Genomic DNA, 13364 nt, shown 5'->3' on the forward strand with positions numbered 1-13364 from the left:
CAGAATAAATCTGAAAAATAAACCTGCTCTACAGACCTGACTCTGGTAGATGGAGTTCTACCAGTCCCGTTCTTAACAGTACAGAGTTATTTTGCAGATTTGTGCACATTTTCATTTGACTATAGGTGAGTCTTGATGGAAGCTGTTACTTTGCAGCAAGTTGACCCTTCATTGTTTCTGAGGATTCCCGCTGCTTCAATAAAGCAGCCTCGTCTAAGGCTCACTAATTAAGGGGGAGACATTCTCAGAGTCTGCTCAAACATGTACTGTTATTGAAATCAGATTTTCAAACATTTACAGTATTAATAAAGATAAGCACACAAGCCTTTCTGGACTGCGCTCACTGTTTATAAAAAGTGATGAACCAAACTGCGACCCCCTGGTGTGTGGGTAGTGTGTGTGAACCAGGGGGTGGTAACTATAATTGGGGTTTTAATGACTCCTAATGGGGAGTAATACAGCAGCTTACAGTCAGTTAGCCAGATGTCCCAGCAGCCCCTGCACTGCCATCACAGCACACACCGATCTTCTTAAGGAGACAAACACAAACACACACCAGTCCAAAACTAAATGGAAGGAATTTGATCTAAAGTGTTTTACATTGGGTGAAGAAGTTTCTCGCTGCAGCAGTAAAGGATGTGTTTACAAGAGCTTCAGTTTTCTTGGGATGTTGAATTTGCACATTCAACAAACACAATAGAACCAAAAAAAAGTCCCTGACTGAGAGGTTCCAGACCTCCGCAGAGCTACCCACATCCTGCTCTTCCAGTTTATCTTATAGGCGTGATTCTGCACAAGTTAAACCACCCACTGATTCAGAACTGTTGGCTAAACTAAAAAACCTATCATCTGCTTTTACCAGAGCCAGGAGGGTTGGGAAAATCTTGGGTTTGATTGAGAGTAACACAAACCCAAAATAGAGGAAATTGAAAAGCAAAATCTGTTGCTGAAATCATTTGTTGTGCAGAAGCATCACAGTTGCAATCATAGTACAATTAAAAACCTTTTATAAAAAAACAAAACATGCAGCCACCTCCAAAAAAAAGAGAGAGAACCAGAAAACTGAACAAACGAAAGTAAGATTTTTGATGGCGTAAAATGACAAACAGATTACTACCAAATCAACTTTTAGATGCATATTGTCACTTTAAATTGATCACAGAGTCTTCACATCACACAGACACTAGCCTGTGAAACGAGACGGGAGGGACGGTGAGATGTGGACACAGGAGGGGAGGAGGGAGCTGAGGGATGAAGAAGGTGTGTCCAAAGACAGTATTTGTTTTGGTCTGAAAGTCTACTCTGAAAGTCACAAAGACAGAAGGCCTTGAGGGTTAAGAGTTATGCATACATTTGCATAATTAGGGGCGTTGCTGAGATTGACTGACAGGTGGGCACCATCTACCTGTTTGTCAAAAGGCTAAATAATCGCTTCAGATCCAGCAATTTGCCAGGTATTAGACTGGTTCAAAAGTTAGGTTTAGATAGCATTTCCAATATGGTTACCACCATCGTTGGGCTTCATAACGGCGCTTCAGAAATCAAAGGGTGGCGTCACTTAGACTACATCCATTTGTCATAGTCTACAAAAAAAATATATTATAGTGAAAGGCAGTGAATTTAAATGGTTACCCAGAAAAACAGAGGAGGTCCTTTTACTGTCTATACCTCAACAAAGGACACTTATTCAGCTTCCATCTGTCTGCTCGTCCACTGGATCATGTAAAAGACCTCTTGCACCATTTTCATGAAACTTGGCTGAAAGAACATCGACCAAGGAAGAACCCCTTACATATTCATAGGAACCCAATCACTAAGATGGAATATTATTGGCCGAAATCTAGCATGGCTGTCTGTAGAAGTGGATTTGATATCTAAATGTCTTCTTTGAGCAAATAAAGTTTTTACGACACTTGTTTTGATCAAAAATTAAGAATGAAAGAAGCTTCATTATGCAAACCCAAATGTCATACTGCTGCTATATGATCAGAAATATATCCAGACATGTAGTGGTTACACAGATTTGCATATCAGAGAAGATTGGGGTCGGTTACTTTACATATTTTCAAACTCTAACCATGTGGGTAAACAACAGATGCAGCGTCCTATATATATATATTCTTGTGCCTCCATTATGTTTGATGCTGTTTTACGCTGAGTTCCAATACATCATGTCAAATTGCGTTTCAGAACTTCACTAGCTCTAACTCTCTGTCTTGAATCCCCATGACAAAATAACAAAAGCAGGAAAAACTAGCCCTTCTCCCGGATAAATACGTGAGGTGCAGAGAAGGTGATGCAACGGCAGGTAAAAGATGATGTCCTACAGGAACATCCAAGAGTGAACGCTGCCCTCTTCCACTTTACTTCCCCCCACGTCCCGCATCCCCTTTGATCAGAGTCGTCTTTCATCCACAAACACAACGTGACTGCAAGGTGACGCACTTGTTCTCAGACTAAATGAATTCCACATCATGAGCTTGGCTTGGATTTGCATATTCAAATTCTTCAGTCAAATCTCTTGCAGTCGTTTGCTGATTTGCACCACAGGGATCTGGCTTTTGTTGCCGTCTCACTATTGTGCGTTTTTTTTTTTTTTGGAGGTTGGGCCTTCCTCTACTCATTTACTGTTTCTGATTTGTTAATGGACTAAATCAGAGTTCATGCATCTTCTGTTTTCACAGGTGCTTCTTATAAAGTTGTTTCTTCATGAAGGGTTACTCACATCACTCTTTTATACTAGCTGAATCGTGCTCAAGGGATGATTTTAACAAAAATGGTATCTACTACTGTAGAATCTTGAGCAACTATTTGGTGGGATTAAAGAAAACAACAACAATCACTTCAATCACTTCATTTCTCATCAACAACAACATGCCCCGAGTGGTAGAAATAAAACTCCACCAACTTTAATCATCATCAAACATCAAAGTCTGTGTACAGGTCTCGGGGAGTAGAACTGCTCATGAGAAGAGGTTTTAGTCTTCAACTTCAGTGGAAGTTGAAGACTAAAAGTTTCATCTCTCCCTTTAGGCTAACAGCTTGAGGCTACTTTAACCACCACTAAAAAAACACCTAAAACTCTTTCAGAGCTGTTGGTGTTTGAGTTGCATTTTGGGTAATGTAGAATCCAAGATTTGAGAGTAGATCAATAAAAGGTGGCTGCTGTGGTTTTACTGCATTAATATCCATAATCAATTAAAAAAAAAACTTTCCATCATGAGTCCAACAATATTGGAAGGCACAATGCAAAACTGATGAGATACTCTTTTGGTGAGCGGAAAGTTTTCGGAGCTATAAAAGTATAATGGGTTTTTATAAAGGCCTGTGAGCTTGATTGCCAATTCGGGGCATCGGCTGCAGTTATGAAGGCTTTGTGTCATAATAATAAAGTAATGAAAAGGCCTCAAGGTTTGGATGATGACCAAAAAAAAGAAAGAGAAGATGGATAAAAATGATATTGGTTGTTTCTAAGACAATAGTCAGCATGTTTTGTTCAGGGAGATTTTTTTGTTTATTGAGGTGTGCTTTTGTTTTGCATTTAGAAGAACCATAGAGGTAGTTCAGACACCATATTACACAAATAATCCTGTTTTTAAGTCTGTGTTAGAAAACCTGCGATCATGTCGAAGCGATTATGTTTGGTCCATCGATATTTATGTATGAAAATGGACAGCCCTTCTCTGTCTCCTTCCATTTTGCTGAATTAAAGCCAAACGAAACAATGTGACGGGCACGGACATATTTAACTGGTGACGTAAATTAGAGCCAAGACATGTACAGAAGGGAGCTGGCTGATTAAACTGTGGAAGTGACTACCACAGCATCAAAACTTTCTGGTAAAATGTCAAAGAACCCCAAAATGTCCTTACATTTTCAGGGTGTGCAGCACAAAGGGCCAGCCCCCCACCCCTCCAACTATACCCTGAATTTCTCTGCTTAGTAAAATGTCTGCATAAAGTCAGGGTGACCTCTGTGTGAACACAGCATGGTTTAAGTCAGGAAAATTCATTGTGAGCCAGCGGGAAGGGTGATGACGTTTATATCACGAGACCAGTAAGTGACTGGTGTGATTGAGGTGGAGGTAATGAAGCGGCTTCATACGCTTTTCAGCTCGCCAGCATGTTCTTCTTCACTCTTCGGTCGATAGTGGATACAGCCAATAAGACGAAGCATCGCTATGAAGGCCCTAACTGTCATTATAGCGTCGCTCTCCATCTTGGCTATCTCTTACATTACGATACATTACATCCTCAGCATCTTTTTTTTGCATCCCGTCTCCCCACCCATGTCTGACAATCAAAACTTAACATTGTGAGGGACATGTGTCAAAAACAAATTCAGAAAATTTCACAAAACTTAATAAAAAAGGTACAAATGTGAACTGTACTTTCTAGGTAAAGAATATTCTGCAACATATTCAGAGGGCTTGATTCTTCAACAGATTCTGTCTAGTTCTGTAAAAAAGAAAAAAATCCTCCGTGTTGAATCTTCAGCAGTGATGTCTGGAAGTGTAAATCCTCCTCCTCACTCTTCAGAGTCTGCCTCGCTCAGGAGTGAATACAGGACCAATATTTTCTACATACAATAGCAAACCACTTGGCAGCTTATCCTGTTGGAGAAATGCTACACTCAACCTGCATGTTCCTGTCCTTGTGTGTGTGTGTGTGTGTGTGTGTGTGTGTGTGTGTGTGTGTGTGTGTGTGTAAGTTTGTGTGATATGGGGTATGAGAGGGGGCCGCAGGTGCCAGACAGGCGGCCGTTTCACACCCGTCTTCTGTAATTGGCCAGAGCACCCACTCTTTCTTCAGTAGGACCCCCCTCAAACACACACACACACACACACATATAGATGCTATAACACACACTCACACACACTGTCGGAGGAATGAAGCAAGGCCAGCTCAGGCCTGACGCCACAGCAACCATGACGCCAGCCAATTATAGCACAGCAAGGCAAGGATGCGTGATAAAGTCACCTAGCAACTGAGGGAAGAGAGAGAGAGAGAGGGGGGGGGGGGGTGGGAGAGAGAGAGAGAGAGAGAGAGAGAGAGAGAGAGAGAGAGAGAGAGAGAGAGAGAGAGGGTGAGAGATTAACAGGCATGGACAATCAAGCAGCCACCAACCAATTATGGAAGAGTGTGATGCAGTTGCTTGGCAACCCAAACTGAATGAGCAAGAAGAGAGATAGAATGAGAGAGGGCTGGTTGGAGGTTGGATTTTGGTGTATAGAGGAGAATGGAGTATAGAGTATGTGTGTGGAGGTCTGGGGTTACAGCAGGGGGTTTCCTAAATCCACATGAAGTTATGGTGGTACCTGCTGAGGGCTGGAGCGAAGGTTGAAGTCTCTAAGAAGTCAAACTGAAGTTGGAGTATTTTTTTACATGTTTTAAACCCTATGAACTGAACTTCACGTAATTATATCCATTGTATTATATCCATAAAATCACAGATAGATATTTTGCACATTATATTGTATGATTTCCAAAATCATTAGAATATCTTTGAAATGTGCTTCAGTCACATTGAAATTCATGGTGGACATGAAACTAATATTTTCCAAGTTATCATTTGGAGGTTTCCTCATGCATATAATTTAATGGATTCTTCTCCACTAGGATGGTAGGAAGGAGAATGCATAGCTATTACATTCATTTAATATTATATTATTGTTTGAACAAGTAAAGGAACTGTACACAGATGCATTAATGCACCACAAACTGTTCATGCTGTGCAAACTCTGGGACACATTTTGGGTCCTAAGCCAAGACTTTGGAGAGAGCTTCTGCCAAACCCACCATTATTAATGAATTATAAAACTAATAAGATTAAGCAATGTTTTTTTAACAATACAAAGATAAATGGAAAAGGAGTAAAAAAAATGGTCAGAAAAATTAAAGCTAAGGATCTAGCGGCTCTTCATAGAAGCATAAAATGAAAAGGATAACTGTATACATCTGTCATGACTTTCAAAAGGTAAGAAAATCGGTTTTCAAACCTTAAATGTCAGAGGGAGCATTTAAATGTCAAACAACACTGAACTGTCAGACATTTCAAATGCTGCTTGAACATGTTGACAGACTGATGGCCTTAAGAAATGTCTCACCGCAAAAAACCTGAAATCAGAGGAAGGTTTCCATTCTGATATTTGGCCAACTCAGGGGTTTTTGCGAAGGTTATTCCAATGGAAATCAAACATTTGGTCTTCAACCTATTGAGGAAAATAATATGTCTCAGTATTTGGTGTAGATTGATGTAAATTTGATCTGCTTGTAGTTCTTCATTTAAGGGGTTCTTTTTTGGTAATGTAGCCGTTTTGACAGATTTACAAGAAGAAGAACATGTGGGATTGTACTGAGCCACTTTCGTACCACAATACGTCTACAAATGTAAATTTGGACGTTAGAACTACCATTAAACTTAACCCATGTAGACTAGATGAATAGTGGCGCTGTCAAAGAGAGTTAAACTAGTCATTTTCCCCCTCCAGTCTTTCCTTTTTGGCTTAATTTGTCAGTTTTATTTCTATGGTAAAGGCACATAGTCATCTGACAGCACTGGGTGTACTTTCCAAAATGTGTGTTCATGTTTGCTGCAGTGCGTTCATTAGTTATGTTTTGCAGTTGTAGGAAAAGACGCCCACACTCTGAGTAAATGCTCCCCTCAAAAATTTCATTAAGTACAGCTAGGACATTTGAAAGACACTCTTAAACTCCTTCCAAAACTGCTCGTCTATTCTGCTATCTCGGATGCCAAGTATGTTGTTAAGTGAATTGTTTTTGGACTGCTGCTTCAATAACAAGGATGATACAATTATAAGCCATCTACTGTTTTTCGAGATCCAACCAGATCCAAGAGAGGGACAACAAGTACACGAGAAAGCCCTGGCTCTGACTCAGAACATCTCTTACAGGATACTTTAAAGATTTACTGAATTAATTTGTGCATTTAATAATGGAGCAGCTCATCCCTAATTGAGAATTCTCATATAGTATCAGGATATAAACCTGAATTCACATTATGGCTGCAGCTCAGGGAAGTAGTATTGGATCCAAACAGAGGAATATTATTACCAACATTATGTGGAATTGCAGCACATGTACTGTATCCTCCTGACAGACCTCACCGTAATGATGTTTCTAATGGCCTCTGGTGTGCTCTCTGTGACAGTAAGTGCATTGATGTTGTGCAGGCTTTCTGCAGTTGCTCCTCCCCGCAGTCTCTGCTACGCTAATCCCTCCCTACATGTATGTTCAATGATTTATGGTCATAATAACCCAAAAAGAGGATTAAGCTAATTAAACCACAGTGCTGCGCTTGTAGTGAACACATCGGGAGGGAATACGCCGCCCCCACATTTATATCACACACATTCACATACACACACACACAGTAAAGAGGCTGCATTGCTTCAGGGTGTCTTTCTTTTCTCAGTGAATGATCCAGCCTCTAAAAGCTCATCGTTGGTTGGCATGACACGACTGTAGAATCACAAGAAGATAAAAGATACTGCAGCTAGCGGCCAGGCTAACAGAAAGCTAGCTGCAACTATAATAAAGCTGCAGCTCTAGGTCCCCGAGGCTACGCTAGGTGCTGCCCTGGGATGTAATGCTGTACTTAAAGGCGCCATGGTATGGTCCCTGGGATCATATAAGCCTGTAACACGCCGGATTAATGATGCCAAGGTTGCCAGTATTAACACAGTGGAAGGTCTGCAGGCTATATAGTGTAATCCAAGTGAATGTCAAGGAAACTGCTAACGCTAGATGATGACAACTGGAGGCCATGAACCACTACAGATCCTGTAAATGATGCTGTGGCTGAAGCTAAAGTTGAATAATGCTAGCTTCAGGTGGTACAACTCTGCATGGGCCTCGTGCTGTAGATTAGCAGCCTCAGTTATTATCGGACACCACAATCTGTGGTACACAGGTTTCTGTGACAACCGTAGACCAAAACAACCTCCAGTGTGAATGATTGCTAAATATATTTTCAGACAAAAAGTCATATTTTTTTTTAGCTCCTCTGAGTTTATTTTGTGATTTTACTTAGCTGTAAATGCCATCTTTGGTTTCACATTGAAGGAACAAGATCACAGAATCCCAGGCAGCAGCTCTTCCTAAAGTGTGTATTTTCTTATAAAGCAAGAGTGACAAGAGTGTTGTCAAGTTGTTCCTGGTCTTAAGCTGGTCCTTTGTTTTTTTTATGTTTTAGATGTATGTTAAACAAGAACAATTAAAGTGGTTTATTCCAAGATTTACGGAAAAGAAAAAATCATTTTCTTGATTATATTTCCTTTTCCCTATGTGTTAAAAGCAATAAATCGTAAGCTATTGCCCTTTTAATTGAAGCCAATCATCACTTCATCATAATCTGCATCAGTCAAATCAATTTTCACTTGTGTGTCTTCTTCATCAACCTCCGCCTCCACACTGTGACACTTTGGAAAGCTCACAGCAAATAGCCCCTGGACACATTAGCCTGGTGTGTGTTCTGTCTGAGGGTCAGTAAGAGGGCAGCTGTAGTTAGCAGGCAAAGCTGTGTGTCAGAGACGGTTGGACACGGCTGACTTCGCAATGTCATTTACTACCACTCTATCAATCATCAGGCAATTACTGAGGCAAGGTTTTTTGGCACTGAGCTGGAATCAAGGCTCACGAGGAAATTAATAAAAGCTGGAGGATCAACGGCGAAGCAGGAGAGGGAGGGGAAAGGTCCTAATGTCAACTGAATCTTAAATGTAAGGTATATTTTTATGTACATGCTGGGTTTTGTGCTTAGATTTTCTTAAAGTTCAAGGTTTAAGAACAAAACTGAAATTAATACATTTTGTAAAAACAGGGATGACATTGACATATTCTTAATTAGTTGGCTCAGAACCCAATCACATAGGCCTTCAAATAGATCAGCTGTAATTTAATTGTGTTAACAATTGTGTTTTTTTCCACCTAATTCTTGTGGACAGAAAGCTACAGGACAAGCTGTATAAACTTGAACAAGGTCCTAATTTTAAATCTTTGATGCCAGATCTCACAGACATCTTCAGACAATTGGTATCTTCCCCGCTGATGCTCTGCCAGGCCTGCATTGCAGCCAGCGTTGCTTTAATTCCAAGGCTGCTCATTTGCGGCAGTCTGGTCTTTGGCAACAAAACACAATCAGTTGGATTGAGGTTACATGACTCAACTAGACAACCAAGATTGGTACAATATTTGGTCATTAAAGTGCTTGGTTGCAATGTCTGTATTTTCTTCGGCTGCTGGGAAAACTATGGCTATTTCAAAAATGTTGGCTTGTCATGTTTTGTTACACAAATAGCTACATTAAAAAGTCAGATTGCTTTCTTGTTTGTGTTAACTTAAACATTTATTTAATGATGTGGTCAAAAAGTAGAGGGGATACGATTTTTTGTTGTTAAAAGGATTTCATTTTAGTTGCACTTACTTATCAGATTTTAAGTGTTTTTAATGCTTAAATTGTTGATGCTGAAGTTATCCCAAAATTTGGTTTTGACTCAAGGAGTGCCATACCAATTTCTTTGTATTGCAGATCAGTATGACAATCAAGCGCCATGATTTGTAATCCGTGGTTGTAGTGCGAGCAACCGTCATCATATAATGAATGTCTTACCTGTGTGAGTCCTCTGATGTGCCTTCAGATGAGAGCTCTTGGTGTAAACCTTCCTGCAGCCGTTGAACTGACACCGGTGGACTCTCTTTTTGTTCTCTGGTACGTCTCCTCCCAGGCTTCCTCCTCCACCATGCTCGCCGTCACTGAGGGCTCCTCCTCGGCTTGGCGGCGACGGTAATGCTCGCGCTGCCACCAGTTTAGCCGCTCCTAATCCAACCTTCTTTGCCACAAGTTTGAGTGTTAGAGTACCGTCTGCCGTTGCAGTCAGTGTTTGTGTTGGCTTAATGAGGTGGCGGCCGAGCTCTGGTGACGACGGCGGCGTTAGGGATGTAACTGCTGCACTAAGCTGTGCAGCGCTAACTCCTGCGAGGGCATGGTCTTTTGTTGTTAGGGTTTCAGTCCCTGCTTCTGACTGGGTCTTGCTAAGGTTGGGCACATGGAGGATTTTGGCCTGAACCTTGGGAAGAGTCACCAGTAGAGGAGGCGGGCTGGGTTGGTCAGGGAGGCTGGGGAGGAGGGGGTCCATCAGGTCCTCGTCACTGTCACCACCCTGCATGAAAGCCGGCGTTAAGAGACAGTCCAGCTCCTCGTCAAAGAGTTCGGAGAGTCGCTTGGGCTCCGTTTGTAGATACCGCTCCAACTCTAGGCACGTCTGCAAGAAACAGAAACAAATGGAAGCAAGAGTCAGACATGAATACACTTTGCATTGATTCTACAATGTTTATGAAGACTCTACATATGAAAGACGTTTTGTCACAATAAGGTTTAAATGGCTCAATCAAAGAATTCAACACAATTCTCATATTCTGTACAGATTTGTTTAAGCAAAGCTCATAAGCCCATTTATCTCAAACAAGTGTTTGATGGACGTTATGGCGTCTTTGTAACCAGCCAGTTTTGTTGTTATCCCACTGTTACCACATTGCTAATACCATTTACAACTGAACCTTCAGAACGGGTTACTTCTCTGATAACAGCTTCAATTACTCTTTTTGGTATTATAGACTTTGCTGTCATCTTTTGTTCATGATTTCAATATTTCTATGAGACTAGCAAACTGTAATTATTCTGTGCAGATACTTCCAAAGCTCCCTCCAAGTGGACACTTTAATTCAGTCATTCCCTAAATACGTCTGAATGAATGAAACAGATATCCATCAACTCTTAGACAACAAAGTATCAACTATGTTTAACTCACAGACTATACAAAACAAGGAAGTAATTCCAGTGGTGTCACCCATTGGTTTCCTTAAGAGGAATAATGAAGCCCATCAGTGGCTGTCGCCATATTTGTAGGGAATGCTGTCTCAACCTAACTTTCAATCAATCAGGAAATAGGCTGGCCTTAAACCTCCTGTCAAAGAGCTACAATGTGCCAATGTGGAAGTCAACTCAGCCATACCCAAAGTTATCTTGGGCTGTAAGAAATAAAATAAGATACCTTTTTATTTTAAATCATCCCCGGTAGAGTGTGTACCAATAAACAAATAATGCAACAGACCCTGCATCTTCTCTATTTAAAACTACTTTCAAGCAGTCCTCTTTCATTTCTTTGTTGGTGCACTTCTATGTATCTTTGCCAGCAGCAGCTGTTACTTGTGGATTGAAGCGACATAAAACAGAATGGGCAACTACTCAAAAAGCTCCTTAGCTGTCCATATACAGGTAAAAACGCAACAGGGACTCTTTATGGAGAGGGAAAGATCATGGCTATGGTTAAAAGAAACCAATTTGTAGGAATTGGGACAAGAAAACTAATCCCCAATATCAAAGTTGAACAGCTTGTAAGCACAGTTATCCACCATTTCTTCAAGGGGAAAAGGTTGATTGTCAGCCGATGGAGAAAACAAAATTGTGCAATTGTCAGTTCAACAAAGGAAAGTCAAGCGTCTTGCAGCTCCTTTGTTGTTGGGATATTCAGTGTTTCCCCCTGAACTCTCCACTTTTACATACTCTGTGTACCTGTGTATTTAAGTCCAGATACCCACTGCAGGCTTTATATATTTCTCTGCAGCTGCTGACCACGTCACCTGGCACACGGCAGTCCTGAGAGAAGAAGGATTTAGTCTGTGATTGATTGCTGCTGCCTGGGCCAGCTCTCTAGAGCCCTGAACTGTGGAAGCCTTGCCTGTTTCCCTCTGCTCACCCAAATCAACCAGCCGTGGAAGTTATATCTCACAATAGAGGAAGGAGGGAGTGCAAGATGATGGAGGGAAAGTCAAAGTAAGAAAAAAAAAGGTGAAGGAAAGGGGATTAGGAGAGAGAAATAGAGGAGAAAAACTGGTATTTCTGTAATTGTTTATTCAACCTTCATGCAGAGATTACTTAGACATCTGTGCTTTCAAGAACATAGCAGTGCCACTTTTGTAGCAGAGCACAACCACCACAATTGTTGGTCTGCTCGACTCCGCTGGTCAAGGGTTGGTCACATTACCTCAAGGGAATTATCCAGAATCCTTTAGGTCAATAACTTACTTCTCTTTCCTTAAAGGCTATACCTCACTTTACTCACTTTCATGTTTCTTGTGATGCCTGAATCCTCTTGCTTGAACTACAAACTGCACTTCTGAGGTCGACATGGCATCGCTTATTCGATCTGGCTCCTGCTTTGATGTCAAACACCTGCAACACTTGTTTCATTGAATTTCTGCTCCTTATCCAACAGGGAAAACGAGACAAAAGTAGCCGTTGTTGCTTTGAAGAGTTACAGATTCAAAAAGTAGTCCTTCAAACCTATACTGGTCCTGGTGATATTGTTTCTGTGATGTTTGTTGTTGTATTTGGAGAGGGGGAAGGACCGCAGCTTCATAACTGTGCACTCAGCACTTTCTTTGCAGGCTACCTGGCTCCTGCACTGTCCTGCAGCACAGAGCCTGCTCTGTATCTACTCAGAAAATGAATTTCCTATGTTTGGCCAAAGGCCTCTGGCAGCTGAAGGTTCTCATCCTGATCCCTTGGCTCTTTCCACCTCTGCCATCGGAGCAAATGACAGCCACTATAGATTTTTTTTTTTCTTAGCTGCAGCTGGTTGACTTGGTTCATTCAGCTGGGCCAGCGCTAGAGCTTTGCTCTGCTCAGCCTCAGTGACGAGACAGACAAACCAACACATTTAGTCTGAACATCTGTTGAGTGATGATAAGCTGAACTCCCCCCACCCCCCTCTCTCTTCTTCTCTCCCTTTCTTCTTCTGTTTAAAATAATATCTTTTTTTCCTAAGGATGCTCATTTGCATATGAACATGAATCAAAGTTATTTCTTTGGGGGGTTACACTGCTTCATAAAGAAACTTGAAAAGGAGACTCATGTACGCACAAAAGCAGTGTTGTCGACAAGTTGCAATGTCTTTCTCACAGCTGATACGAGTGCTGAGGACAACCTTACTGTTAGCCTTAAGTCCAGATTGTTGCTGTGATTTGTTAGTATTGGTATTCCTTTCAATAGTTGCAGCAATATCAAGTTAAGCATTGCCAAGGAGACTATGACGTTAAATTACACAAGGCTTATGCATCAAGAAACTAATACTGGAAATTTTGAAATATAAATCCAATATTTTAAATGGATCTTTAACAGTTAGAAGCTTTATATCGATCATGATTTAAACCAATCAAATCAACTTAAATGATTCATAATCACCAATGATGATATTTTGAGGTTTTTTGCAAAATCTTTGAATATCGGTTTGTAACATTAGTCTATATGGTTTTTAAGAAAACTTTATATTAGGTTTTGTACTT

General features: G+C 40.9%; 1 protein-coding gene across 1 annotated transcript in view; it reads right to left on the minus strand.

Annotated features, from left to right (window-relative positions):
• klf7b (Kruppel like factor 7b) overlaps positions 1-13364 on the minus strand; it is a 74439-nt gene that overhangs the window by 18330 nt on the left and 42745 nt on the right. The window contains exon 2 of the mRNA XM_020633955.3: positions 9631-10282. Within this exon, the coding sequence (XP_020489611.1) occupies positions 9631-10282 (652 nt within the window). The remainder of the gene's footprint in view (positions 1-9630; positions 10283-13364) is intronic.

This window comes from Labrus bergylta, chromosome 13 (genome assembly GCF_963930695.1).
Source record: "Labrus bergylta chromosome 13, fLabBer1.1, whole genome shotgun sequence".
Taxonomy (NCBI): domain Eukaryota; kingdom Metazoa; phylum Chordata; class Actinopteri; order Labriformes; family Labridae; genus Labrus; species Labrus bergylta.